At 50.8% G+C, this 27,935-nt stretch overlaps 2 protein-coding genes across 2 annotated transcripts; one reads left to right on the plus strand and one right to left on the minus strand.

The window, feature by feature from the left end:
- Window positions 1-1,578: 1,578 nt before the first annotated feature.
- FITM2 (fat storage inducing transmembrane protein 2) lies at window positions 1,579-7,117 on the plus strand. The gene is made up of 2 exons (XM_066330626.1): window positions 1,579-1,760; window positions 4,427-7,117. The coding sequence occupies exons 1-2, from the start codon at window positions 1,588-1,590 to the stop codon at window positions 5,067-5,069; spliced, it is 816 nt and encodes a 271-aa protein (XP_066186723.1). The 5' UTR covers window positions 1,579-1,587; the 3' UTR covers window positions 5,070-7,117.
- Window positions 7,118-14,869: 7,752 nt separating this feature from the next.
- On the minus strand, window positions 14,870-27,765 carry GDAP1L1 (ganglioside induced differentiation associated protein 1 like 1). Its single transcript, XM_066330629.1, has 6 exons — window positions 27,340-27,765; window positions 24,845-25,037; window positions 21,438-21,611; window positions 19,352-19,449; window positions 19,108-19,222; window positions 14,870-16,274 (listed from the first exon to the last, which is right to left on the minus strand). The coding sequence occupies exons 1-6, from the start codon at window positions 27,517-27,519 to the stop codon at window positions 15,931-15,933; spliced, it is 1,104 nt and encodes a 367-aa protein (XP_066186726.1). The 5' UTR covers window positions 27,520-27,765; the 3' UTR covers window positions 14,870-15,930.
- Between the last annotated feature and the right edge of the window lie 170 nt (window positions 27,766-27,935).

Here is a 27,935-nt window from a genome sequence, read left to right on the forward strand (position 1 = left end):
AAAAGCCACAAGCACTGGCAGAGAGTGCCTGAGAAAGTGGAGGGGTCACAATCCCTGGAGTGGTTTAAAAGATATGCAGATGTGGCACTTGGGGACATGGTTTTGTGAAGGCCAATGCTCTCAGGCACATGGTGTGACTCTCAGGGCTGTGCTGTACAGGGCTAAGAGTTGAGCTCAATGATCCTTATGGATCCTTCCAACTTGGAATATTTCATGTTTCTGAGAGACTATGATTCCGCAGCACTGATGCTGCAGCCTACGAGCCCTTGGAGCATCTCTTCTGACACTCCGTGGGAATGGATCCATGTGGACGGCTCCCTGTGCATGGATCCCTGTGAATGGGTATATCCATATCCATGTCCATGTCCAAGTCCATATCCATATCCCTACCCATACCCATATCCATACCCATATCCATACCCATACCTATATCCATACCCATATCCATATATCCATACCCATACCTATATCCATATCCATACCCATATCCATATATCCATACCCATATCTATACCCACATCCATACACATACCTATATCCATATCCATATCCATACCCATATTCATACCCATACCTATATCCATACCCATATCCATACCCATATCCATATATCCATACCCATATCCATATATCCATACCCATATCCATACCCACATCCATATCCATACCCATATCCATACCCATACCCATATCCATGTCCATACCCATACCCATACCCATATCCATACCCATATCCATACCCACATCCATATCCATATGCAGATCCATACCCATGTCCATACCTGTATCCATATACCCATACCTATATCCATATACCCATACCCATATCCATATCCATACCCATATCCATACCTGTATCCATATACCCATACCTATATCCATATACCTATATCCATACCCATATCCATATCCATACCCATATCCATACCCATATCCATACCCATACCCATATCCATATAACCATACCCATACCTATATCCATATCCATACCTATATCCATACCTATATCCATACCCATATCCATACCCATATCCATACCTGTATCCGTATACCCATACCTATATCCATATACCCATACCCATATCCATATCCATACCCATATCCATACCTGTATCCATATACCCATACCTATATCCATATACCTATATCCATACCCATATCCATATCCATACCCATATCCATACCCATATCCATACCCATACCCATATCCATATAACCATACCCATACCTATATCCATATCCATACCTATATCCATACCTATATCCATACCCATATCCATACCCATATCCATACCTGTATCCGTATACCCATACCTATATCCATATACCCATACCCATATCCATACCCATATCCATACCTGTATCCGTATACCCATACCTATACCCATATCCATACCCATACCCATATCCATACCTGTATCCATATACCCATACCCATATCCCCATACCCACACCCACACCCATCCCCGCTCCCGCGGGCCCCCAGCAGGCGGCGCGGGGCCGCGCACGGGGCGGTGCCGGCGGTGTCCGCGCGGGGGCGCGCACGGGGCGGTGCCGGGCGGTGCCGGGGCGGGCGCTGTGGCGGCCATGGAGCGGCTGGAGCGGAGCGGCCGCTGCCTGCGGGCCGCGCTGGCCCGCGGCCGGCTGCGCCGCCGCCTCCCCGTGCTGCTGCTCGCCATCGCCGTGCTCGGCTCCGCGCTCAAGGACAGCGACATGGTGCCCGACACGCCGCTGCAGAACAAGCGCAACCCGCTCAACGTGTGAGGAGGGGCACGGGGGTCGCGGGCGCGGTGACCGGCGGGGCCGGGGCCGGGCGGACCGAGGGGCCGGGAGGACTGAGGGGCCGGGGCCGGGCGGAATGAGGGGCCGGGGCCGGGCGGACTGAGGGGCCGGGGCCGGGCGGAATGAGGGGCCGGGGCCGGGCGGACCGAGGGGCCGGGGCCGGGCGGACCGAGGGGCCGGGGACGGGCGGACCGAGGGGCCGGGGCCGGGCGGACCGAGGGGCCGGGGCCGGGCGGACCGAGGGGCCGGGGCCGGGCGGACCGAGGGGCCGGGGCCGGGCGGACCGAGGGGCCGGGGCCGGGCGGACCGAGGGGCCGGGGCCGGGCGGACCGAGGGGCCGGGGCCGGGCGGAATGAGGGGCCGTGGCCGGGCGGACCGAGGGGCCGGGGACGGGCGGACTGAGGGGCCGGGGCCGGGCGGACCGAGGGGCCGGGGCCGGGCGGACTGAGGGGCCGGGGCCGGGCGGACTGAGGGGCCGGGGACGGGCAGAATGAGGGGCCGGGGCCGGGCGGACTGAGGGGCCGGGGCCGGGGCCGCGGGTCGGGGCTGGCCGCGTGTGCCGCGCTGGGCCGGGGGTTGGTGCTTCAAATGTTGGGATTTCCCGGTCCCGACTCAAAGGTTTCAGAATACCGGGAGTTTCTGGCTCAGTCTTTATTGGAAGGGGAAAAAAAGGAGAGGTTTTTGTCCTTCTTAACCTCGCAGATAATTCCTCGTGTTTGAGTGAACTGATTTCACTTTGGCAGCCGCTGGCAGGGCACGGCCTGATGCTGTGTCAGGGGAGGGTTGTGGTGGATGTTAGGAAAATGTTCTTCATCGGGAGGGTAACTGAGCACTGTAACAGGTTCCCCAGGACAGTGGTAACAGCACCAAGGCTGACAGAGCTCAGCATTTTGACATTTTGTCAGCATTTTGACAACGCTCTCGGGCACATGGTGTGACTTCTTGGGCTGTCCTGTGCAGGGCCAGGAGTTGGACTTCATGATCCTCGTGGGTCCCTTCCAACTCAGCATAATCTGTGATGGTTTCTGAGCTGATTTAAAACCCAGCTGAAGAAAATAGGTCTTTTAGCATCTCTCCTAAAAGCAGAGTGGTTGCCATCCTTCTCTAGCACTTGAGCCATGATCTAACTGGCTTAGTCATTCTATGAAAGTAGTTTGAGCATTTTGAAGGAAGTGAGGAGCTGGGCCAGAGCACGTGTGCTCTCCTGCTACAGGTCTGAAAGTAAAACCAAAATTCCTGTTTTCCCCTGTGACCTGGGGAACTTCCAACTTTACTGATTCAAATTTTTCATTTGGTGATGTGAGAGAGGAACCATTTTTAGTGTGGGTAAAAGAGCATTGACAAGAAACAGAGGGAGATTGATCTTACCGGCAAAAGCATATTTCAGTTCAGCTCTCCCTTTTGAATAGAGGAAGGTGATCTGTACTGACAGTTCCTGAAGCAAGTACTTTTCCCCTGCAAATTACTTACCTCCTGGTTTGTCAGCAGTAACCTTGGTAGCCTTTTTTGCTTTTAAATAAAATGGGGGTTTATTTTCAATTACTGTTCCATGGTGGCAGCTGTAGTTGCCACACAGGCATCGCTTCTCCTGTAAAATTAAAGAGTCGAGGAGGTACTTCTCAAAATCCTGGGCAAGGCCCTGACAGGTTTGTTAAGGTCATAAGGAAGATGCAGAACTCTAAACTAGTTTGGCTTTGCCTTTGATGCTCAGATGAGGGTTAAATGATGACGGTGTGTGTCTGTCATAGCTCAGCCACAGAGCAGAATTCAGCTGTCTGCTTTCAAACTGGACTCTGGGTAACAAAGGAGCTGCACAATTCCCCTCTCCCACCAGCTGGTAGGAAGCAAGCTCCATTGGAAGGTGCTGATGGGAGAAGCAAGATCCTGGACTGTGGCCTCCTTATTAATAAATTCACTTCCAGATTAAGATTTGAAAAGAGAATGAGTTACACAATACAGTCTTCTGTTAAACAAGATACCGACACATCGACAGCTGGGTTTCAAGATTTTATGGGCATCACAGCAAAAGTTTTCAGGGCATAGAGTGAATTTAGAGATGGAAGGATTTGTGTATGGCAAAAGAAGGCTCTTATCAATTGAAAGGACAACAAAGGAGCAGACACATTGTGCTGCTTCATTTATTTAGGAGTACATGAGAGAGGAAGAGCTCCACAAGCTGATGAGGGGAAAGAGGCAGCCCTTTGGCTGCCTTAAGAGGTTGAGGTTGTGAAAGGCTTTGTAAGCAAGGATAATTGAGATGGTAGAAGAGTCAGAGAAGGGGTTACTGTGGTCAGGGTGGCAAGCTAAAAATACATTCTTTGCAGCTGCATTTTGAATAGGGCAGGGTTGAGCTGGTTTGTAGTTGCAAAATTGAACTGCAAGTCTGCTGCAATGAATGACAGCTCTGGGCCCAAGGCAATACTTGGGAACAAGTGCCTGGCTAAGGAAGTATTCAGGTTTTGGGCTTGAGGGGGGTACTTGGGAGAGGGTTAAGATTGTAGCTGAGCTGTATTTTGAGGGGAGGGTGCAAGTCTCTAATTTAGATGGCTCAGACCACTGACCTTGAGCACTCGCTCCACCGCCTTGCCCCACTGCCGTGGCGTTTCACACTTGCTGGTGTCCCCTTTGCCTTTTCCCCTGGCAGATACTTCGTGAAGCTGGCCTGGGCTTGGACTCTGTGGCTGCTGCTGCCCTTCATGGCCCTCACCACGTACGAGCTGTCCCGCAGCAAGTTCCTGCACGGCCGCACCAGGAGCGTGCTGCTGGTGCTGCGGCGCCTGAGCGCGCTGCTGGTGGGCACGGCCGTGTGGTACGTGTGCACCGAGCTCTTCATCTACGTGGAGAACCTCACCGGGGAGTGCTCCCTGCAGCCCAAACCCGGCCAGCCCCCCCGGATCTACACCAGCAAACGGGAGTGCCACCAGGACAGCGGCGTGTGGAACGGCTTCGACATCTCGGGGCACTGCTTCCTGCTCTCCTACTGTGCCATGATGATCCTGGAGGAGGTGGCTGTGCTGGAGGCGCTGGCCATAGACCACAGCTCCAAGCTGCGGGTGGTGATCAACGTCCTGTTTGTTTCCCTGTGTCTCCTCACCGTGATCTGGGTGTTCATGTTCCTCTGTACTGCCCTGTATTTCCATGACTTCAGCCAAAAGCTTCTCGGTGTGCTGACAGGTCTGTCAGCTTGGTATGGGACATACAGGTTCTGGTATTTAAAGCCCTTTTCTCCTGGACTACCTCTTCCAAATATACCTTTGAGTTCAAAGAAATACGGCTATAGCAGATAGAATAAGGTTTGAAATGGTTTGGATTTTGCTTTCAGTACTGGAGTAGTTGAATGTAGGAATGGTTGCTGTATTTCCACTGTAAGGAACAAGGTGATGGGTTGGAGGAAACCAGATCTGTACTAGCCATTGGCTTGCAGGTGGTAATGAGCTTCTTCCCTGGGAGAAGAAAAAAATCGGGATTGGAAGAGGTCTGCTCTTGTTTAGGAGCTGACAACTGGGATTCAGCAAAGAAATCAAGCTGAATCTGTCTCTCATACTAATAAATGGAGAAGCAGACCCAAGGCTAAAAGAGGCCTTTGATCTTTAGGAGTGTGATTTATCTCAGTTAATTCTGCCTCTTCCTTTTTGATTATGTCAAGATATTATGGATGATCCAAACCTCATGCTTTTTTAGATGTTCCTATTTATATTTCCTTATGGGAAAGCTCCAGTAATCACAGCACTGCTGAGCATTGCAGAAATACCAATTCTTGTGAAAAGAGTTCAATTGTGAAACTGGAACATCTCATGTTCTCAAGTGTTAAAAACACTAACTTGCCAGAAATGCCTCATAGCTGCCTGCACCTTCTGCAACAGAGAGTAAATCTGAGATGCAATGACTGAAGCAGACTGTGACTCTAAATTCATGCCTGCCTCTGAAAAGGAAACTCTTGAAAAAACAAGCCTTAACTTTCTCCTTAGGTGAAGTAGATGTAATAATATTTCATCATTTTATTCTTGACACTAAAAGACCCAAACTCATTTCTGTTTTGCTAGAAAAAATTTATGAGGATTGGGGTTTTAATTGTTTTAAAATCTAATCCATTGCGCATACTTTGCAACAACAAATTCCTTGGGTTTGTTCTTCCTTCTAGAACAACAGTGGAATTCTGGTGTTCTGAACAAGCTAGCTTATCCTGCTATTTCCCAAGTAGCCTGCTTGGTAATGAGTGAAATGCATTGTTTATCCTGGGAGCTGCAAAGCAGAGTGTGCTTGAAGCAATATTTATTCTTGCAATGCCAATAAGCTATTTAATTTTGATTGCACATAAAGATGTGGCCACTTTTGATGCGGCTGGAAACCCACTACTGAATAAAACACTCTGAGATAATGAATAGGGGTGAGGTGGGTTTGCTCATCGTATCACTCAGATGTTTAGCATAGTTTTTATCTCAAAAAGCTTTTTATTATATCATGAAGGCTCATTCATGGTGCAGTTGTGTGAAGTGTGTTTGAGGGTGATGACAGCACAGCCAGGAAGGTGTGTGGGCAAGGCTGTGGGTCACCTCCACCTACCCCACAGCGGGGTCACTCAGACTCCAAAGTGACATTTTCTGGGTACAGGGTGTGATGCTCCATCGGGTAATCTTGGCACGTTTTGCCAGCTCAGCATCTCTCTTGCAGCAAGAGAGTGGAAGCATTTGCAGTTCCTCCAGCAGTGTTAGTTCCATGCCATGGTCTGCCTCTGAGGAGAGCTAAAATCACTGGAATCCCCCCTGAATTTGGTGGCAAGTAGGAATTGTGTGTCCTTAGAAAGAACAATTCGTCTCTCAGAAAGAAGCTGTCCAGGGGGTTATGTATTTTCTGTCAAGCTCCTCTTGGTTTTGTATTAAATTGCCTTTTAAGCTGACTCTTTGAAAATTGCACTGATTAACTCATATTGGGTTTAACTAAATTTGTTTAAACAATGCAAATTTATTTGCAGACACTCTTTTGATGTAATTTAAGCCTACTCCCAACAGAGCCAAGCTAGACCGCAAGCCACTTTCACCATGAAAAAGGATTATATACCCAGAAGGTTTTATGATTAACTTCATTAAATTGCTATTTTAGGTTATCTTTATGTAACTTTGCCGTATAGACAAGCCCTTGGAACAGGAAATGCTGTTTACTTAAACTAACTGACTTGCCGAAATGATGTTCATTTTCAGAAATGTTTTGTGCAATCACTGTGGATATTTCTGTCCACTTTACCCAGTGTCATGCAGATTATTTTTTTAATGGAAATAATGTAGGATATGGTTATTCTCTTATTTAAAAAATTAAAGAAAAACATTTGAAAACTTTATCAGTGTTTGTGTCTTTGAGAATCTGTTCCTGACATTTGTAAAGATGCTGCTGTTGCTCTTCATACCCTGGATGATCCAGCCCCCAGAATTTGTGTGACTATTGAGGTGTGTGATCAGACTGGCACTGAAAGCTCTGCACTGCCTGAAAGGGTTAAGAGAGCATGGGTTCTCAGGAGTGCAGGGTTTTAAAAAGCAACAAAACCAAACAAAAGCCATGGCTGACTAAAGCAAGTTTCCCAATGTGAGCCTCTTACACCAAGCAGTTCGTTTTGTGGGCAGGGACATTGGTTTATTGTTGCAGACAAGAATATTGCAGACAATATTGTTGCAAACAATTGGTTTATTGTTTCCCATTGAAATGTATGGGAAAATTCCAGTGGGTGTAATTCTGCTTGGGAGTTTAGAAATCTTGGGTCTTTCTCAGTGCCCAGACACCGTGGGCCAGCTCTTGGCTCAGAAGGTTTCCTTGTGCTCCAGACTTTTATTTGTGCTTTTTGATTCTACTCTGGAGTAGGAATCTGCTTCCTTGTACTTCATCTGGAAACTTATGGTTGCAAATTTCTTGTTTGCATATTTGCCATCACATTTATCTGACTTCCCTTTCTCTCTCAAATTTTATCTTTAAAATAAAAATTGCAGCCTCTCCACAACAGCTTTGCAGCCGAAGAGAAACAGTGCTGGGAGCAGCTGGATTTGATATGCTGTGCCAAAGGCACAATCAGCTGTCAACAGGTATTACTGGTTTGTTTCGAGTGTTGGGGTGGGTTTTCTTTTGCTTTTTCTGCATTAAAGTATTCCTGTTATTCTCACAGAGCTGTCTTTCTGTCTGTAGAATTGCCGAGGGATTTTTTGTCTCTGACATCTTACATATTTCAAGATGTGTCTGCTAATCTTTCATTCCCTACATTTGGCCTGTTTTGTGGGTCCTGTTTCACAGTTCTTTCACAGAAGCAGCATTTGGCCTGACTGCTGTGGCCAAGGCAGGTGCCTTAAACATTTTCCTGTGCAAGCTCTTGGTGCCTTAAACATTTTCCTCTGCTGGGAACAGGTAGAGCACAGTGGGAAGAGAAACTGCCTGAGGATTCATTGCACTCTTCACTTACCTGGGACTCTTCCAAATGTTGGCGTCACTGCAGGTGAAATCAGGCAAACAGGAAAGTTGAGGTCTTTCATAAGAGCCATCTGAATAGTTCAGTCTTTAAACATGTCTGGACCCAGGGTTTGATTCTTCCTCCAAGTTTGTTCAGAGCAAACGTGATCCCTGAATGCTTCACTGGTGCTAAATGATATTCCTGGTTTCCCAATTTATTTGTGTGTACTGAAAGTTGGGTTATGGGTGGCTGCGAGAAAAGAATCCTGTTTTCTGTTTTGGTGTGTGGCAATTGGTGACAAAGTGAGAAATACTCAGTTATGCCCTGGGGTGCACTTTAATGAAAGAAACTGCTGTGATGTGTTAAATATTTTGGGGAAACAGTCTTCAGTTGTGAACACAGGTCTGTGGTCACTTCATGAAACAGTATCTGATTTTCCCACTGTAGCTTAATGTCCCTCAAACCAGGACAATTACAGTAGCTCCCTGCAGCTTCTCTGCAATTGGCCTTTTCCAGCTCTTTGATCACCTTGTGTTATCTCCTTGTGCTCAGAAACCTGTTTCCTGGGATTATTTCTTTTCATAGCTTCATCTCTCCTCCTGGAGCACAGATTAGTAATAAATGCTCTTCACCTCTGCTCTCTCTCAGTATTTTGCCTTCCCTTCTTTGAGGTATTTTGCAAAGCTTAAGATGAAAGTAATTAACAGACACAAAAAGGCTGTTGTGACTCTGAACTGTTTAACTGTTGTTAAACAGAGCTGTCTTGTCACTGTACTGGTTGAAAACCTGGAGAAAAGCACAGGGTTTATTCATTCACTGTACCTGGTGTGCTTGAGCTCTGGGAAGGGAAAAGGTGATGGGATGGCAGAGTCTGATGCATTAGGAGAGTTACCTTTGTCCTCTTGGGGACCAAGTGCTCACTTCAGCGGAGGCAGCTTTCACTGTGGAGGCAGGTTCTTAGCAGGAAATATATTGGGTATGGGAAGAGTGCCTTAGTGCTTAAATGAAGTACGGCACGGGAGCATATAGTTTGAAAGCTGAAAAAGCAGACATGGAAATGGCTATCACTGTCTGTGAAATGTCAGGCAATTCTGTAATTGTAATATTTAGTCTGCTTATTTATTTTTAAACTACCCCCTGTCCGTCACAAGACAAATGACAATGCCACGTGCTTGTAACAGGCCAAATAACTCCTTTGTAAAGCTTTTGGGAGTAAAAGATGGCACAGAAAATAAGCAGTAGGGGAAGAGCTTTTGCCAGCCTTTCAGGAGGGTTGGATATCAAGGGGAAAATGCGCTTGGAAAAATGCCCTTTCCCTGTCGTGCTCTTCCTGACAATGTGTGCAGTGGCAGGAGATCTGTGGTAGAACCCAGCAACTCCCCAGTAGTGAAGGCTGAAGAAAGGAAAATGTGCAACAAGAATAATTGCAAACGATTACTTTTTTTTTTCTCACATCTCCGAAGCCTTTTCCCATGTGCAGTCCACACTCATTTTGCACGTCTGGGCTGTGTATTCCCTCAGCCATGGCTGATGTCAGAGCAGGAGCCAGGCACATCCTCAATGTAAATGTCAGCTCTTCTGAAAACCTTCCCTGGATCCTGCCGTGCCTGCAGAGCCTTCCCATCTCATGGGACCGAGCTGGGAGGTCACACGTGGTGTGACCGTGTCTGTGACAGGCTTAACTCATGACTCATCACCGAGGCGAATTCAGCCAAACAGGCTGTGCCTCAGAACAGCCCACCGTGCTGGGGAAAGCCATGCGAAAGGAGTGGAAAATGAGGATGATGCTCAGCCCACGGAGAGCTGCTGCCCTTACCCAAAGGTGTGAATTGTTGTTCCCACACCTAGCAGGATTGTGCTGTTGGGAATGGCACCCTGGGCCTGCCCTCTGCAGGGTTTGCAGGTGATGGGAGCGAGCAGGGATCTGCTGTGGGCTTGGTACAGTCTCACTCTGGATCACAGCTCGGTTGCTTCAGCTTTGTCATAGCCTGACCTGATTCAGTTTTTAGAAGAACGGGAGTGATAGAGGTTTGAGGTTTTTAAGAATATATGTATTATTTCTCTTGACTGTCCTAGTTTGGAAGTTAGGAGAAAAAATTGTGCCGGTGGGTTTTTGGTTGATTTTGTTTATTGGGGATTTTTCTTTGCTGTTTTCAGAGATTTTGGTGTTTTTTCTTGCCATCAAAAACAACAACAACAACAACAACAAAAAAGCCACCTATTGCTGTTGTGTAGTGCTTGGATCCAAGGGCACAGAATGGAATTGCTTCTGGTAAGCAAAAATAGAAGAGTGTTCAGGAGGCTGGTGGTGGAGTGACATGACCTTGTGATGTAAAGAGCATGTGCGAAGCAGCACTTAACTATGCAGGATACTTGGTTCTGTGTCAAGAACTGCCTGCAGCATTACACAGCACCCTCAAACCTGGTTACACTGTTCTGATTGCAAAGTAGCTTTATTTGGATAACTCTCCTGAAGCTAAAAAGGATTTAGGTCACAGGAGAGATGAAGTGCTGGTAGGAAAGGGCTGAGAAGGGAGGCAACGCAAGTAGGGAGATGGATGGTGTTATTTTTAAAGGAATGTTTTAGAAGTCATTGATCTGTGCTGTTTCTTAAGAGGTTTTTAGCAAGATTCCATCTCCTTTTCTCAGCAGTTCTTTGTCAGACGGGGGGAACGGGAGGTGATGTGTTCACTGCTGCAGAACCCTTCAGCCCAGGGACTCCTGACAACAGGAATGTCTCTGGGAGATGATCACGCATTGCTGCTGTCTGGGGCAGCACAGTGACACCAGGGAGACACCAAAGGGCTAGGAGAGCAGAGAGGTGTAAAGGAAAAAGGGGGCCAAAAATAGATCATTGTGCAGAGGGAACAGAAAATGAAGAAAAATACTGTAAGCTCCTGAGAAGTGGGTGGATGTTGACATTTTGCTTATTGAAGCTCTTCAGCACCAAAGTGACATGGAAATGGAAATAATCTCCTCTCTGCAGGTAGAGCCTGGCCAGTAGCACACCAGCGCTGCTGCAGTGATGGACACCTGTGTTCTGACAGAGCAATTCTTCATCCTCATTATTTATGGCAGAGCTGCTCTTCCTCCTTCCACTGAGAGCTGTTCAGTGCAGGCTGTTTTCTCTCTGTTTAATCCTCCAGAGGAAAGTGAGTTAAAAGGAGAATGAAACAAAGATAGTGAAGTGTCCTTTGGGCACATTCGGGGATCAGCACCAGGGGAAAACCGGGAAATATATTTGTCATGAATGTGCTTTATCACAGAACCCAAGTTCCTGTTTGTTTTTATTACTGCTTATAACTTTAGATTCGGTAGAAATGGCTGGGTCTGAAACATCTGCAATTTGGCCACTGAAGTCTTTCAGGTGTACAAAATCTGTTCCTGTTCACTACATATGAAAATGTTTTCAGTCTCATTGACACCTGTGAGGTTGAACTTTTCCCTGGGCACTGCTGCTGAACTGTGGACTTTGTTCTGTCCCACCATGGCAGAAGGAACTTTTCTGCACTCTTGTGTAGCAAGAGCAGCTTTGCTGTTAATAGGAATTTCCCTTTTATCTGCAGCAATGCCACAGGTAACTGCAAGTTAGGCGTTACAATAATTAGCTCTTAGATTCTCCATTATTTCCCGTTTCTTTGGGTTTTAATTTTTAATCTCATATTATCATATTTTATAGTATTCCCTAGCCATCTCAAAATACTATATTCATATTTTCCCACATTATTTTAATCTCATGTATCTTTCAGCAACCTGAGGGATTTATTTGCTGTCATCGCCTGCATTGTGGATCCAGTCTGGGTGGTTTTGGCTTTGATCCTAATGATGGCAGTGAATGCCACCAAACACAACCTGATGTTCAGTATTTTCACAAGCTTTAATGTTTTCTGTTTGGTGTTATGTGGGGAAATCCTCATTTACTTTCATGGCAGAAAGGAAGGAAGGGGCGGCTCTTACACCATCCCTCTTCTCTCTGTAGCCTGGATTCTGAAATTGCAGTCGGGTGGTAAGGCTGGGTTTTTTCATTCAAAAAGAGATGAACACTTGGCAAATAATTTCTGACAGGGCCACCAAATGGTCACCAGATATTCTTAGGCAGCTCTCGATCTCGATTTCTTTGGCATGTTGTGAGAGGCTCTGTGGTGCGTTCCCTTGTCCTCTGGCCAGCTTGCTGTTGAAATCCTTTATTCTGCGTGGAGAGGTCTTCTCCATCCCTTGCCAAGCAAAGGAGAATGCTGCCAGCCAGCAGTAACACTGACATGTACATTTTCAATGTTCATAATCGAATCTTTTGCACAAATCCTGTAGGAGTAAAAGGATTTCAGAAGCTGTAGCTCTGCAAATGTGGCCACTGGGAGCCTGTTAAACAGGAGGCTTGGGAGGCAGGAGGGAGACTCTCTGTGTCATGAAGCTGCATTTCAGGGGTGCTTGGACTTGACATAAACCCTCTGATTTTCCTCCCTCTGATTATTAGCAGTTCCACACCTCAGCACAGATACAGATTTTAAAGCACTGAGGTGCCTCAAAGCTCATTTGTCTCTAAAACACAGAGATTTCAAAGGATAAAAATTTGCTGGGGTAAATAAGTACATCTAGAGTGAAGGAGGCCCCTGGCTGAGGCTGGTCAGGCACACGGGAGTGTTGGGTGCAGGATGGAGCAGGAGCCATTCCCTCTTGTCTAAAATATGAAATAGCACCTCTGATGTGCTTCACCTTCCAGCCTTTCCCCTTGGGCACTGCTGTTACCCCGCACCTTGCTGAGAGCAAAGCATTAAGTCCTGGAGTGAGAAAACAGATTTGTGCCATCATTTTCACGTTTCAGTGTACAGAACATGCCCTGGGCAGTGAACAGGCCATGGCCAGGTCGTGCAGTGGGCTCCCCTTTGCAGTGGAACTGGAGCAGAAAAGGCCTGATGTGGCCGAGATCAGCTGGAGCAAGAGGAACTTTTTATGATGACAGCTCAATCACCGCAGGGCTGCTTATAGCAACAGGCTAATCTGGATTGATCGGGGCTCTGACATTCGTTCTGAGGGATCTCACACATCAATCCAGCCTCTGCCTGCCACAATAATTGTCTTTTATCGCTCTTGCCGATTGCTTTTCCCTGGAGCAAAGTCCTGGTATTTTTTCATTACCAGGGCAGGAAAACAAGTCTTAGTGACAGGGAGTGGCACCATTTTTTTTTTTTTTGGGGTTTTTTGATTTTTTTGGGGGGGGCATTGTTTGTTTTGTGTTTTGTTTTGGGGGGTTTTTTGTTTGTTTGTTTGTTTCATTTTGGTTTTGTTTGGTTTGGTTTTTTTGGGTTTTTTTGTCCAGAACAAAGGCTTATTATTGACTACTTCTAGCTGAGAACCTGTACAAAATCTGCCATTACAGCACCAGTGGCTTCCCAGCAGCCCACAGTACAACACTGGTGACAGCTCCTGTCTGTGCCTTGTTCCAGCTGCTGGATCTGCCTGACTTCCTTGTAACAGCTGCATTTTAACAGTGTGCCCCAAACAAAACACACACCTATTTTCTCCAGTGTTTAGAGGTCTGATTTGCTCCAAGCTTAAATTTATTCTGTGATTTAAAATACAAAAATAAATAAAATTAAGGAGCAAAGTAAGCAGCAGCAGTCTTCCTTCTGCCTCATTCTTAGACTGAAATCCTAGGAATGGAGGAAGTATTTTCTCTCCTTCCCTCTGGGTTTCCTGGCCTTGTAACCCATTAATATTCCTTTCTACACCTGGTGTGTGTATTTCATCGGGGAAGGTGTGTGTAGGACCACAAAAAAAGGGAAAAGGGTGAAATCCTGGTAAGGGATTCATGTTGGTGTATCTTTATAAATCTTTCAGGGGAGTTTATCATCAGCTAATTGACCAAAGAGAGGATGAGCCATAGTTCATTTTCTTACACCTTTCAGATTCAGCAAAAGGGAGGAGCTCAGGGCACCCTCCTGCCTCCCTCTTCAAAAAGAATGAAATAGTCTGTTTCCTTCTGAAGTCACTGATTCCACGAAGCAAAGACTGAATGTATTTGGGAGAACATGTGTCTGCAAGGTTTCACTCAGCAGCCCCAGCTGCAGGAGCCAGGTGTGCACATGCAGGTGGTGGATTTAGGTTCTCACACACCAATTTTACTTTCAGCCCCAACCATGGGGGGGGTTAACACAGATAACACAGAGCCTCTGCAGCTACACAGCCTGTTGTATTCCAAAGCCTGTCAGACCAGCCTTATGCCAAGCACCGTATAAATGTGTGTGTTTTGCACTCCCTGTGTGCTCATCCCTTGGAATTCCTGCTAAATATTCCTAATTCTATGGCTGCCAGGTTGTATCAGAAGCTCCTGGGGAAGCTTGCTGCTTTCAAATCCATAAAGATAACTTTTGAATCAGAGGCAAATGCAATTCCTGTTATTTCAGCCACACTTGGCATACGTTCCCAAGCCCCGAGATGCAGCATGGCTCCCAGGGATCACTGGAGTGCCTGGAAAGCCAGCAGGCCGAGCACAGACAGAAATTAGTGGTTGGAAGAGGAATACACATAACTTCCATGCAAGTTTTATACCAGTGCAGTACATGAGCCAAAGCACAAACCACCTGCAACATCCCACTGCCCTCGGGTACACCTTGCCTAAGGACCAGAAGGATGTGGAACACATTTAGAGATGCGAAGCCATTACTCCTCCCATATGGTTTATTGAGGATCTCAGTTTCCAAAGCATGAGTAGCAGTGAGGCCCGTTATTCTTTCCAGCATGCAAAAGGCACAAGAAAGTCATCAATGTGATTCTGTGCAAAGTGTCCCTAAGAAAACACACAGCGAGGAAATGACAGAAAAGAGCCCCCGATGGAAGAAAGCCAAAGCGCCTTCAGGAAAGTGCTGAAAAGTTCTGAAAATGGTTGTACTTTTTCAGAGTCCAAATATGCTCAGTTGGTGAAAGATGCTTTGCAAATCCATGAAAGAAAACTCAAGAGACAGAGCCAAAAGGCTTAAAACAATAATCTCCTTCATGTGCCAGAATTCAGGATGAAAGTCAAAATGATTTATCTCAAGAAAAAAGTGCGGCAGTTAAAGACAGACATTAAATTCTTTAAAAAAAAGCCCACCAAAACCAGACGTAGAAAGTGGATACATTCTAAGAGCAGCTCAATAAAAAATATTCCTTTTAATGAAAATAATTTTTAAAATGGATACTTGAAGAACAGAAATCCACCTTGACTGTGACTTGACTACTGCACCCTGCTCCCAGGAAAGCCTCCAAGCACAACAACACAACTTCCTAGAAGAAGAAAGTCCCCACTACCTGCATGTGTGAAATGTGGCCAGTGAACAATTTGGAAACACAAACACACGGGACCAAGTATCCAAGTCCCGTTAGTCAACTTGGGTGTCGGGAAGTCTCCTGGGATTCCTGTCTGTCCCACAGGAGCTGGCTGGTGCTGGAGGCAGTGCCACTTCCCGGTGGGCACGGCTGAGCCCGTGAACCCTTGAGCCTCTCGCTGGAGTTGTATACTTAAATCTAAAAAAGGCATTTACAAGTTGACGCTTTTTTGTTGTTGTTGTTGTTGTTGTTGTCTTATTTCCTTGCAGTATAGGTTTCTACTTCTAGACTATGGAATGTTACATTAAACAATATAATTATTCATTACCTTGCTTCAAATTTCATTACAGTTACTGAGGCTTCATCATAATTTCACACAGCACAGAGACACCAAACTAAACACCAAGCAGTCAGCACTAGATGTATTTTTTCTTTAAGTACCAATAAGCAAAATATCCCATTCCCCCCAGAGATCCCATCAGGAAGGAGGCTCCAAGGAAGGAGGGAGGTTTCCGCTTGACCAGCCTGAAGGCGTTGGGTACCACTGCAGAGAGGAGCGTGGTGTGTATGTCTCCCAAAACTTTCCTGAAGGCGAAGCGTTTCTGTATCCTGTCAAAGAAGGACTGTAGGTTAGGTCTGCTGCCATCCTCCCAGTATTTCTTAGAGAGTCCCAGAAACTTGAGGCGGTGCAGGGTGGCTCCTAACAAGACATCGGCCAAAGTAAAGACGCATCCGCAGAGCCAAAGTTCACACTTCTGCCCTGGAGAGAGAAGAGACAGAGCAAAGGTAAGTATCCCTTGGGTGGGCACCTAAAATATTGCTCAAAAGGTCCACCTAGGCAGGAGCATTTGTATTAGATCTGGGGTGGTTTTTTCGCAGCTCTTTGATGGGCCAGGAGCTCAGAGCCCATCTATCAGGTTGTGTGATGGAGGGTACGGGGGTGCCAAAAGCTGGGAATATGACATGATCATCCATAGCCTGTGTGAACATACAAATTACTGGCTGCAAAGTGGCTCTGCTGCCTCTCCCCCAAGCCAAGAGCAGCAGGAGATGACATCCTCCTGTACCCAGGAGGTCCCTGGAAAAGAGCCCTTTGCCCCCCTTAAAGGAAGGTGTGTGTGGTGACCCCTTCAGCTGTGTCAGAGCCCGGCCAGAGCAGCAGTGGCTGCCCTTGGCTGCACCAGGAGCTGTTTCAGGAGTGCCACGTCAACTTGGCCTATTTTAGGGAAGTGAGAAATCCTCAGGAATCAAAACCATTTGCTGGATGGCCTGGCTGCTCTCTTGTATGCTGCTGGGGAGGTTTTGCCTTTGTTCTCTCTCCTGTACCAGGGACCCTGCTCCAGGACACCAAAACCAGCAGCACATCTATGCCAAGAGCCAGGCTTTTTGGGGAAACAGAGCTCAATGTGAGTGCAGGACATGAAGAAAGACACTAAAGCGTTGACAGCCCCTGATAATGGGTGATCCTGGAAATAACCCCACTAGGGAGACATCCAAAAATAAACCAAGCTGTTGTTAAGCTGGAAAAAGCAGTTTCAGGCCAGGATATTGTTAAGCACTCCCCCACTGCCCTTTCAATACTGAGAAGCTGGGCTGGGATGGAGCTGAGAGAGATGAGAGAAGGTGCAGGTAGAGAACATCAGAAGGGACACAAAAATCCACCCTTAGTCAGCTTTGCTACAGATTTCTAATTCTAGGGCTCTTCATTGTCCTATGGCTATTATATCAGGAAAGAGAAGAGAGGTTCAGGTGTAGCACCCCAGTGCAGGCACTGCTGCTGCAGGGCTGCCTGCAGGACCAGGCTGGGGCAATTATGGGTAATTAGCAACCCTCATTTGTAGCTGCTTGGCAGCCTGCCTAATCCTGCTGGAGGCACTGCCTGAGTGGACAGACTGCCTGTTCCTAATTAGTCAATAAATATTTTCAGTGACTAATGACTCGTGGGGGTGCTGAAGCTGGAGCTTCTTGGGTGTGGTGGGGACCTTGTGGGTGCCCCTGCTCAGAGGTGAGGGGAGCAGAACTGAGGCAGCTGCCTCACTCCAGGCACTGGTGCAGGTGAAGGAGAAAGCACATGTGAGGATGGTGATTTTGGGAGAGAGCTGTGATTTGGGAGAGAGAACTGCCCTGCCCTTCCTGGCTCTGGCTTACACCTCTGCTGAAGTCTGGACCCCGATGTGGGCTGCCCCAGCACCGAGTGGGGGTGAAGCACAAGCCACGGCCTTGCAACTCTTCCCCTTTGCCTCCAGAGCAGCCCCAGCTGGGCTCAGCCTGTCCCAGCTGGATGGGGTGCCTGTGGCAGGGGTCTCCTGGTGCTCCTGCAGCATCTCCCACCCTCCTCCCGCCCGCATCGCCGGCAGCCGGGGCTGCGTGGGAGTAGAGCTGCTGCACTGCAGCTCCTGGGAAGTTGCCAAAGCGGTGATCGTGCCCACTGCTGAGATCCTGACCAGGCCATGGGCATGCTGTGGGAGTTTGGGATTCTGGAGCAGAGGGCGGGAGCGGCACACAAGGTCTGAAGGCATTGGAGCACCTGGGTGCTGGCAACAGCAGCGATCCCTCTGCTCCAGGCACCTGGGATGTCCTCCCAGGGCACCTCATTAGGCTGAATTCTGCTGTCCCGGTTAATGAGCGTGTTTGAGGAAATTAGGGCAAGGCAGGATGCCACTGTGAACACATCAGGGCTCTTGGTACATCCCCAGCCCAAAGCCCTGCAGGGCCTGACCTTGGCCCCTCCGAGGGCTCTCCAGTGTGGCCCCAAGGGTGATGCACGGCTCCCCAGGGCCGAGGCTGGCCCCGAGGGCAGGGGCAGCTGTGGGACCATCCCCTGATGAACGGTGTCTGGGCTCTGCTCTGCATCTGGCCCCGTGGTGCTGGCACCAGCCGCCCTCCCGGGGCTGAGTTCTGAGCCCTGCCAGCAGTGGGGAAAGGAGGAGGAAGGACAGCGTCATCCAGGGGTGATGGCAGGACACGCACTGCCCAGCTGTGCCCAGGCACCCCTGACTGCCAGGGCTGCTCCTGGCAGGCTCCCAGCACTGTGTATTTGATGTCAGGGGTGGCTGGTGTCCCTCTCTCCCACCTGCTGCTGTGTGACGCAGGTTCTCTAAAGGCTCTCCCCCCCAGGGCCCCTCAGAGTCCTGGGTTTTCCTGCCCTGCTCCACTGGATGTGCCACAGCCTGGTGATGTGAGGGGGCTTGGCTGTGGCACATGTCCCCTTCTCTGCACTTTCAGCAGCCAGTGCTCCTTGTGGAGCTAGTGCCTGGGGGCAGCCTGCTCCTTCCTAAGCCAGACAGAGCACCAGGCGATGTCCAGCCCTTGCTGGAGTGGAGGGCACCTGCCATCATCCTGTGATGGCTTTGAGGCTCCCAAAGAGCACCCATAAGGACAGGGATCTTCCTATCCCCTGGAGCAAGGGGTGAGAGACCATGGCTGGAACATCATCAGTGTACCCAAAACCAGGAGAGCCCAGTGGCAGCCCCAGACCCACCAGTGGTTGTTCCATGGGAGTTGTTCATCAAGTGCAAAGCTTTTCACTGTTTCTGGTGTTGTACATCAGCCTCATGTGGAAAAACACCCTGTAAACACAGCCCAGTGCCTACCTTGGTACTCCAATTTCCTTTTCTCCAGCTCAGCCTCAATCTGATCTAGCACCATCCCAAGTTCTCCAAGGATCTTCTTCAAGTAGTTCACATTATCGTGCTCCAGGATCTTGGCCTGGGTGGAGAGCAGGGTTAGAATGGGGAATAAATGGATGCAGGGACACATAGCATCAGGTGGCCATGGCAGCTCTGTGGGTCACGTTCCCCAAGCACCAGGGATTTTGTGTGGCTTTGACTTACTCACCATGAGCTTCTTCTGCTTGGAGAGGTAAGGCTCAGATAGCTGTGGCTCCTCTTCATGGTCCAGCTTCATCAGATCCGTGGTGGCATTAGCTAAATGTCCTGACGGAAACAGACAGAGAGGCTGGGATGACGAATCTGATAGCAAAGCACCTCATCCTGCAGTCAAAATATTGCTGTAGCACCAGGGAAAAACACCCCAGAGGGCTAAAATGGGCCGACTTCATGGTTTTCTGCTGCTGTGCTTGCACGTCTGAGGGCATGTGGCTCTGTCAGCCATCCCATTCACTCACACAGGGCAGTGCTGGCTCCAAGGTATGGCCAAGCCCCCTCCCCGTGGTAAGCCCCAGACTGAGAGTTTCAGGAGGAGTTTCCGCTCTTCATTTCCCCTGTTGCATTCATACTAGAGCTGCTGGAAGCTCTGTCTGTTGCTTACTGTTTTAAGAACAGCTCTGAGCTTGCCCATAACCTGGCTCCTGCGGCTCCATCCCCAGCAGACTGAACATCTGGGATGCCTGAGCTGGCTGCCCACACTTGGGTGTACATTCAGAGCAGTGGGGCAGGGAGGGGCACAGGAAGAGTGCTCTCTCCTGGCTGAAGCTGTCCCATTCTGGCTTGGTGTCCAGGGACACAATTCCATGGCGTGAAGCCTCACCATGGTATAGATGCTCACCTTCTGCCTCTCTGGGCACAGAGAGGATGGGAAGGGCTTTGTGCAAGGGAGCTGAAGGAATGAAAGGAGCAGAATGAAAGGAAGAAAAGAATCCTAGAGGCAGAGTAACACCTAAGGGATAGCATGAATTACCCAAAGTGGGCTAATGTCTTCCTGCCAGGGACCATCTGTCTTTCCCTCCTTGTTCCCTCCAACAAGGGAGGCCTTGGCTCTGCCAGTGTGCTGGTGCGGGAGGTGCCAGGGCTGGCTGGGGTGGGAGCCAGCAGCAGGCTGTGCACTGCCACAGAATGCTGAAATTCCCTCTTTTCTGCCATGAGTTTGTGCTTGCTAAGGCTGCCAACCAGCTCTCCTGGGGCTGCAACTCAGATGGAAACCTGGATATCATCCTGATTTCATTCTCCTTGGGAGAGCCTGGAACCTCAGTTCACCCTCTCCTTGGGACCAGCTACATCGATTTCCCTCGGCACCCACTGCAGCAGGGCAGCTGAGCCATTGCCTGAGTGCAGAAGATGTGCTGGGGAGGAAGGACACCATCAGCCCATGGAGCTGCTCATGCCCCTCCAGTGACTTGGGAAAAATGCTACCAGTGATGAGGCTTGGACAAGGAGATGTGTTTAGAGACCTTGGCAGAGTGCTGGGGAGGTGATGAGAGGCAGATGGGGGCTGAAGCCATCTCAGCAGCACCCTTTGGGGAAGGGATGGGCTCTGGCCTACATCAGCCCAAGGTCTGAGGGTGGAGGTGACACTTGGTACCATGGGGAAAGCTGTCTGTGACGGGTGTCAGCAGAGGCAGGGCAGACCACAAGCTACACCTCAGGAACTGCCTATTCCTCTTTGTGCACAAGTGCATCCCACCTCAGCAGGACCATCTGGGACCCAGGCAACCGAAGGAATGGGGGTGGGTGTTTTCTATGGGCTCATCTTGGGGCTGGAGCCTAAAGAAAGGGAGAGACCTGGGACATTCCAATACCCTCCCAGCAAGGTCGCTTTTCTGGCGAGGAATTCTCCCCAGGAGCAAACCCTGCCATTGAGTTATATTAAGCATCGTCAATGTTTCATGAGCACTTGAAGGTCAGGTACACAGACTTATGCCGATTCATCCACTGCCTGCAACTCAATCTGGCTGCACTCTCCCGCCTTTGCCCTCAGAGTTATTGGAGGGAGAGGGGCAAATTCCCGTGCCCCAGGAAGAGCTGAGGAGAAGCGTGCATGGCATGGGAGCCAGGACATCCCCTGAGTTAGGAAGTCTCTCTAGGACGCCCACAATTCCAGATCAGCTGTGCTTTGCTGTTTCCCATCTCTGTGCCTGCCTGCTTTGGTAGAAAGCGGAGATGAGCAGGAGCACGGTGGCTGGCTGGGCTGTGGAGCCTAAAGGAGCTGGGGAGCCCCGGGCAGCCCCGCTGGAAAGGCGACTTACTGCGGATCTCAGTGGTGGCGTACTTTGGGATCATGGAGTCGGTGGTGAGCTCGGGGTGCAGGATGCAGCCGTGAGTGTAGGCGTCCATGGGCAGCGAGTCCAGCAGCTCCCGGTACTGCAGCACCCGCGAGTGCAGCAGGCTGCCCGGCTCGGGGATCAGCTGCGGCACGTTCTCTGCAGGGCGAGGAGAGCTGTTAGGGCACCTGGGGGGCTCAAGAGCTCCTTAGTGGGTCGTCAGCCCGCTCTGGACAGCGGTGTGCAATCCTGGCCGAGGCACGGCATTCGCTCAAACCTGTCACACTGGGCCCTGTCCCTCCCTGCTGCCCATCCCGGCCAGGAGAGCCGCCAGCCCATGCCCCGAGATGGGCGAACCCCCAGGATCACGGGGATGTGTGTATGGATGTCACTACCCAGCCCCACAGCCCTCGTGTTCCCTGGGGTCAGTGCAGCCAGCCCCGAGTCTCCACAGCCTCTGAATTTCTACACTGTGTTTTCACATCTCTTAGAATGGGAGAAAAATCTTCCTGGTCTGCAAAAAAGAGCTAAAATATGGAGATTTGAGTTTAGGATCTGCTGAGTTACATATTCTTTACTCCAGTGGCAGTGAGGTACCTCATCGTTCTCTTGGGCTTCCTTGAAAATCCCAAAAATGGGCAATCAGAGTAGATAACCAAAGGAGCCCAGTGTATCTTCCCTTGATGCTCAGCCAGTATCTCAGCTGCAGGAACATCACTTGCCCTGGCTGGCTCTGCTCCTCCCTGCCTTGTTGGGTTTTATCCTCTTTTCATGGATGGTGGTTTGCATCGTGCCTTTTATTACACTTTCAGCTTGAAATACAGGGCGGGTGACACCAGAAGAAGCAAAACATTGCTCCTGTCTCCCCCAAGTTTTTAACTCTCCCAGTTTTTTAAGAGATCATAAATGTTTATAGTGTCTGCAGAAAGCAGGTCGCAGGTAGTGAATAAATCCACCACCAGCACTCTGACTCTGTTGCCCTCATCCTGTCTGAGCACTGGGCTCTTTGTGCCAATGTCTCCACCAGAGTTAGGTCACATTGGCAGAAGGACTTGGCAGATGTGACCAGTGCAGCCCCTTGTTTCAGGGCCTGCTGCTGGTGGCAGGAGCTGTGCTGCAGGCATGGCAATGCCCTCCTGGCAGGAATCTTGCCTTGCCATTATCATGCCTGCTGGTGCTCGTGGCTGGATGAGAACCAGGCAAATTTTGGTACCTCCTGTACTGGAAATCTTCTCATGGCTCTGACCCGGACTTTCCCTGACTGGAAGGCTCCATAGAGTTGTTCCCATTGATAGGAGTCAATGTCACTGTCCCCTGAGCAAAGGGAGGTTTTGGTGGCTCCCCCCTGCCACGGGCTGCTCACTGCCTGTGCTGCCTGGGCTCCAGCTCTCCAAGTGGGGATTTTCCACCCAAGGAAAGTGATCAGATGAATGAAACAATAACTGACCTACAGCTTGTGTGCTCCTTCCACAGGGCTCCAGGCCAGCACCCGACAGGCTGGGGCTGAGGCTGGGAACAGCACATCCAGAGGGATTGCCCCATCCCGCAGGAAGATGGAGCAACCACAATGAAATAGTGGTGTGCTGGCCACCAGCCCATGACCTTAAGCACGTTCCAGGGAGGTTTTTCATTGGGATGGCTTGACTTGCCTTTACATGCCACAGCAACCTCCACATAGGGGCTGCTGTTGTACTCCATGGCTGTGCAAGGGGGTGCAGACCTTGGAGGACACTATTGCCTGGAAGAAACATTGCCCTGGTCAACTCATCAGTGGTTTCTGGGCACTGCTGGGCAGTGTCCTAGTGAGAAGCACCCTCAAATGTGGCTTACTGGCACTATTCATTGCTATTTTGAGGGAAGTAAAACATTTCTCCACACATCACCCTTTTAATGATAGCTGCCCCCCAGTGTGTGTAAGCAGCTGATAAAGCCCAGGGGAAAACAGCCCAGAGGAAAACATAGCTCAGTAACCATATCTTGTAAAGGCCTTTTCAAACTCTACACATTTCTGGAAGGTGGCTGATTCCCCCCATATCAGCACTGCCACATCCTGGTAATGCTTTTGGCAGCTGCACTGCTGGGTGATAGGATGGAGCAGAGCATGGAGCAGGGAGTGATGCTCTGGGCCCTCTTTCCTGGAGCTTCCCCTCTCCATTTCTCAGCAAAAAGGTAAGAAACTGCACCTGGCTGGAAAATCTCAACGACAGGAGTTTCCCAGCGCTCGGACAGCTCTGTGTCCCCCTCCTGCTGGGGACAGCCTGTTGTCACATATGTCAGACCACCTGCCCTTCGCAGAGACCAGGTGAAGTGGTGCAGGGACTGACACTCCCTGATGTCCCTTGGTGCTGGGGCTGCTGCCAGGTGGGAAAGCAGCTGCCATTCCCTAGGGCCTGCTGCTGGGGTGGGGTTCTCCTGATGTTGCCATCCCTGCTGCCCCGCTGGTGAGTGAGCTGTGTGCCTCCACGGAGCAGCAGCACGGTGGCGGGGCCGGGAGAGGACAGCAGCTGAGCTGGCAAGGCGCCCTTGCTTCGGGAGCTATTTTGAGATGTTTTTGATGTCTCTGTTGCAAGGGGATGGATGCTGGGGCAAACATGGTGATGCAAAACCCGAGATCCCTGCTCAGCTCTGAAGCCTGCCCGGTGGGTGTCCCAGCCCAGCAGCCCCCAGGACTGGGGGAATGAGGGTGAAGGGGTGTGAGATGCTCACGCAGCTGCCGAGCAAAGCTGACTTTGAGCTCTGTCTCAGCATCGTGGTGTGCCAGGCTCAGCAGGCCACTGCCTGCAGCCCTGCTCCGGGGGGAATATGAGCTTCCCTCTCCTGGCTGTCCCTTCCTGTGGGTTTGTGTCACATCATCCTCCCATGGTCCTCAGCACTGCTGGCTGTTTCTGACTTTAAAGAGGCTGTTTTCTCTGAGGCACAGCAGGAGCAGGGACAGCAGGGTCCCATGGCCTAAGAATCCTCGAGGAAACGGGGAGAGGGGCAGCAGCACACAGCTTAAACCCACATTCTCCCTTACGGCCCCTTTACACAATTATCCAGGGCCAAAGCACAAATGTAAAGTCAGAAGCGTTCCCATGGGCTGTGCCCAGTGGGGAGTCTGGTGAAATGCCACCATGTGCCATGGGGTCTGAGCAACTGTCTGGTTTGGAAGCATGACTTCCAGGACAGAAAAGGGGGACTCAGCTACCACACCTCTCAGAGCCCTCCAGCAAGGGATTTCTGCTGGAAATTCTTCGATTTCATGGGAAAACATAGAAGTCTGGGATGGGCTGGCAGCTTGCTGATCTTCTGGGGTGAAGATGAAACTTTAAAGGAAAAACTGGATTCGTTTAGCAAACAGAACCTGAACCAGACACGAATTTCCTCTGAGGCACTACCCAGCCTTGCATTACCTCCTGTGAAGTTCTTCTCCATGTAGTCAATGATCTGGTTGTAGTCGCTGATGATGTTGTCCCTGTGGATGATGACGGGCACCTCCTCGCCCAGGTTGAGCCGCATGAACCAGGGCTCCTTGTGCTCCATCAGGGGCATGCTGACGTCCCGCTCCTCGCAGGGCAGCCCCTTCTCTGCGATCACCAGCCGCACCTGGGGCAAGAAGCCGGGGAGAGAGGGCTCAGCCCCACGCACCAAGCTGGTCTGCAGTCCCCCCTACCCCATTACAGCCCCAGACCCTTCCCTAAAACTCACACACGGTGACATGCCAGCACCACGTGCTTGCCCTGCAAGAAGCCAAGCAGCTGTTGCCATGGGACAGCTGAAAAATCCAGGCAGCCACAAAAGAATCTGTTTTCCTGGCAAAGAGGGGAGAACCCATCCTGTCTTCTCAGAATCACAGACCATCCTCTCTGGTGCTGGTGGCCTGTGTGACAGGCAGAGGAGCTGGAGGGCTGAGAGCCAAACCCTCAGCAGTTGAGGGAGGCAGGAGCTCCCCAGCTGGGGGAGAATGAGGGATGCTGCTGTGGATCCCGGCATAGCCCAGCACATACCTGAGGAAGAAAAGGAGGAGGAAGCAGAGGCTGCAGCAATGTTATGCCCTGCATGTGCACCCAGTGAGTTCTGCTGTCTGGCTGAAGGAGACCTGGATGCTGACTCAGGTGTGTCCCACTCTCAGGAGTGGACTCTGGCTTCACCAGCATGTTTTGAGCAGGTGAGGGCTCTGTCCCATGGGAAGTTCCAGGCAGCCCCTGTGACCCTGCGCAGCATTCCTCCTCCTCCACGCTGACATTAGCTTGAGAGCATCACCCAGCACCTTCACACCTCTTGTGTCAAACCTGCTGCCTCCTCCTTCCCCTGCCACTGTCCTCCTCCAGCACTGCAGGGGTGGCACCCATCACATCTCAGGGGTGGGAAGGGTGAGCCCAGCCTTGCAGAGGGGCAGGAGGAGGCAGGAGTGAGGCTGGATGTGGGACATCATCACCATCCCCACCCCAATCGCCAGCCCTCAGGGCTGATCGGGCTGCTCTGCTCTGTGCGAGAGGCGGTGTTGAATATGCACTCAGGGATGGCATTTTAGGCTTCTGGGTTATAAAACCTGACTATTATGAACTAAGTATGTCAAACACAAAAAAAAAAAAAGCCCACGGGGGATGTGAGAAAGCCATGATTTACAGAACCACTGAATGAGGGAAAAGTACTTGTTTTCATCCAACTAGCAGTAGCTAAAAATACAATTTAACATATATAAGCATTTCTGTGAGTACTTCGGAGTTCCCAGGGAATTAGTCATTAATTATTCACAGGAGTGGCAAGTTATTTTTTTTCTTTTAAAGTCAAACAAGAGAAAGCCTGGGTTCCTTAACTGCAACTCGCTCCTGGCCTTTTCCTCCCAGCTCATAAATAAACCTCAGCCAGTTCCACCTGGGGTATCCAGCCCCAAAGCTCCCTGTGCTTCCCTGCTCTGCTGTCAGTAGCTGAAGGCCTGGCAGGAGGCAGCCCAGGGCACCCCAGTGCCCGAGGGCGAGGGGAGCCCCTGCCAGCACCCCAAAGGGGGATCCCAGACAGGGGGGACAAAACATCCCTGGGGAATTCCGCGGGGAGCCGGGCACGAGCAGTGCGGCTCCCGAGCCCGGCAGTCCCGTGCTGCCGGCGGCGGCGGGGCCGACCATGTGCAGCCACCCTGCTGCATTGGGCATCCTCCCTCCTTTGTGTCTGCGCGCAGGAACGGGCACCTCTGCCCCGGCCTTCCCGCTGGGCTCTGGAGCTCGGGGAGGCCCTGGCACCGGGGAACTTGGTGTTCTGCCACCCACCCCTCCGAACAGCCCGTTCTCCATATGGTATCCATGGCTTAGGAATGGTGGGGGGGGCTCGTGGCCGGGGGAGAAGGTTGGGATCGCTACACAGCTGCCGTGCTGCGAAATGAGCACTGCATTTACTATTGTCTGGAAAACGGGATTTCTTGCCGGGGCACCCCGGGAATAGAATTTCCAGGGCACTGCTGCAGTGTGAGGGGTGAATCATCGCTGCGTGCTGGGGTCCGGGATCCTCTGCTGGGCACCAGCCTGGCTCGGGGCTGCCTCTGCCCTCGAGCAGCAGGGTGCTCCAGGGCCCGGCTCTGCCTTTGTCTGCGCTCCCGGCCACGCCGGTGTGGGGCTGGCAGCGAGCACAAAAACCGAGGCGGCTCCCGGTGCAAGCCGTGATCCCAAAGCAAAGGCAAGATCTGGCTGAGCCCCCCCATCCTCATCCCCGTGCCTATCCCCATCCCCTCCCCAGACAGATGCTGTTCAAAGGTACAAAGATCTGCCTGGCCGCTCGTTGCTGCCCCGGTCAACCCCGGGGCTGAGCCCCTCGCTGTCTCCCGAGCGCATCCATCCTCCCGAGGCAAAGGGATGCCCTGGGAACTGGAGGTGATTCTCGCCCGAGAGTCCGGCCGAGCGATTGTTTCCTTTACCTTTTGTGAGCTGAAAGACTGGGTCCAGTGGTACAAAACCAATCTGTCCTGGGATTTGAGAGCGGGGTCTGTCGGGTCGTGATTTTCCTCCCCTTCCGCGGATTTCCCCGCGTTGTTCTCCAGCGCCGAGATGGGCCACCAGCTGCAGTTGGTGGGAGTAACATTATTGGGAGTCGCCATGACAGCGAGCGAGCGAGCGGGAGAGGGACGGGGAGCGAGCGGCGCTAGCCCAGCATCACATGGGCTCCTGCCAGCCCATCACTCCCGGGGCAGCTCGGCTCCGGCCCGGGGTGCGCACCGCGGGGTCACGGCACAGGCTGGCGGCGCCGGGAATGGGGGTGGGCTCGCAGCCCGGCCCCGCTCGTGGCGGGGCTCCCACGGAAACGTGCAGGCATCGCTTCCAGAGAGGAGGCAGCAGCCGAGGCTCCTGCCCGCCTGCTGCCTGCCAGCTCGGCAATCCGGGGCGGCTCCAACCCCTGCGGCGTCTTAAGAACATTTTTTTCAGCAGAGATTAAGATTTTTTTTTCCCCCGACTGCTTTAGATATGGCGGTTGTGTAATAAATAGCCACAGTGATGGACACTGGCTTTAAAATGC

This window comes from Sylvia atricapilla, chromosome 16 (assembly GCF_009819655.1).
Source record: "Sylvia atricapilla isolate bSylAtr1 chromosome 16, bSylAtr1.pri, whole genome shotgun sequence".
Lineage (NCBI taxonomy): Eukaryota > Metazoa > Chordata > Aves > Passeriformes > Sylviidae > Sylvia > Sylvia atricapilla.

What these genes read in the sequence shown, in the direction of transcription:
- GDAP1L1 (XM_066330629.1), bottom strand. Translation starts at nt 27,519, where the DNA reads ATGGCGACTCCCAATAATGTTACTCCCACCAACTGCAGCTGGTGGCCC. An exon ending in AGTCTTTCAGCTCACAAAAG is followed by an intron (nt 25,038 to 27,339) that starts GTAAAGGAAACA and finishes TTCTTGCCCCAG; the next exon opens with GTGCGGCTGGTGATCGCAGA. An exon ending in AAGGAAATTGGAGTACCAAG is followed by an intron (nt 16,275 to 19,107) that starts GTAGGCACTGGG and finishes TTCTCTCTCCAG; the next exon opens with GGCAGAAGTGTGAACTTTGG.
- FITM2 (XM_066330626.1), top strand. Translation starts at nt 1,588, where the DNA reads ATGGAGCGGCTGGAGCGGAGCGGCCGCTGCCTGCGGGCCGCGCTGGCC. An exon ending in AAGCGCAACCCGCTCAACGT is followed by an intron (nt 1,761 to 4,426) that starts GTGAGGAGGGGC and finishes TTCCCCTGGCAG; the next exon opens with ATACTTCGTGAAGCTGGCCT.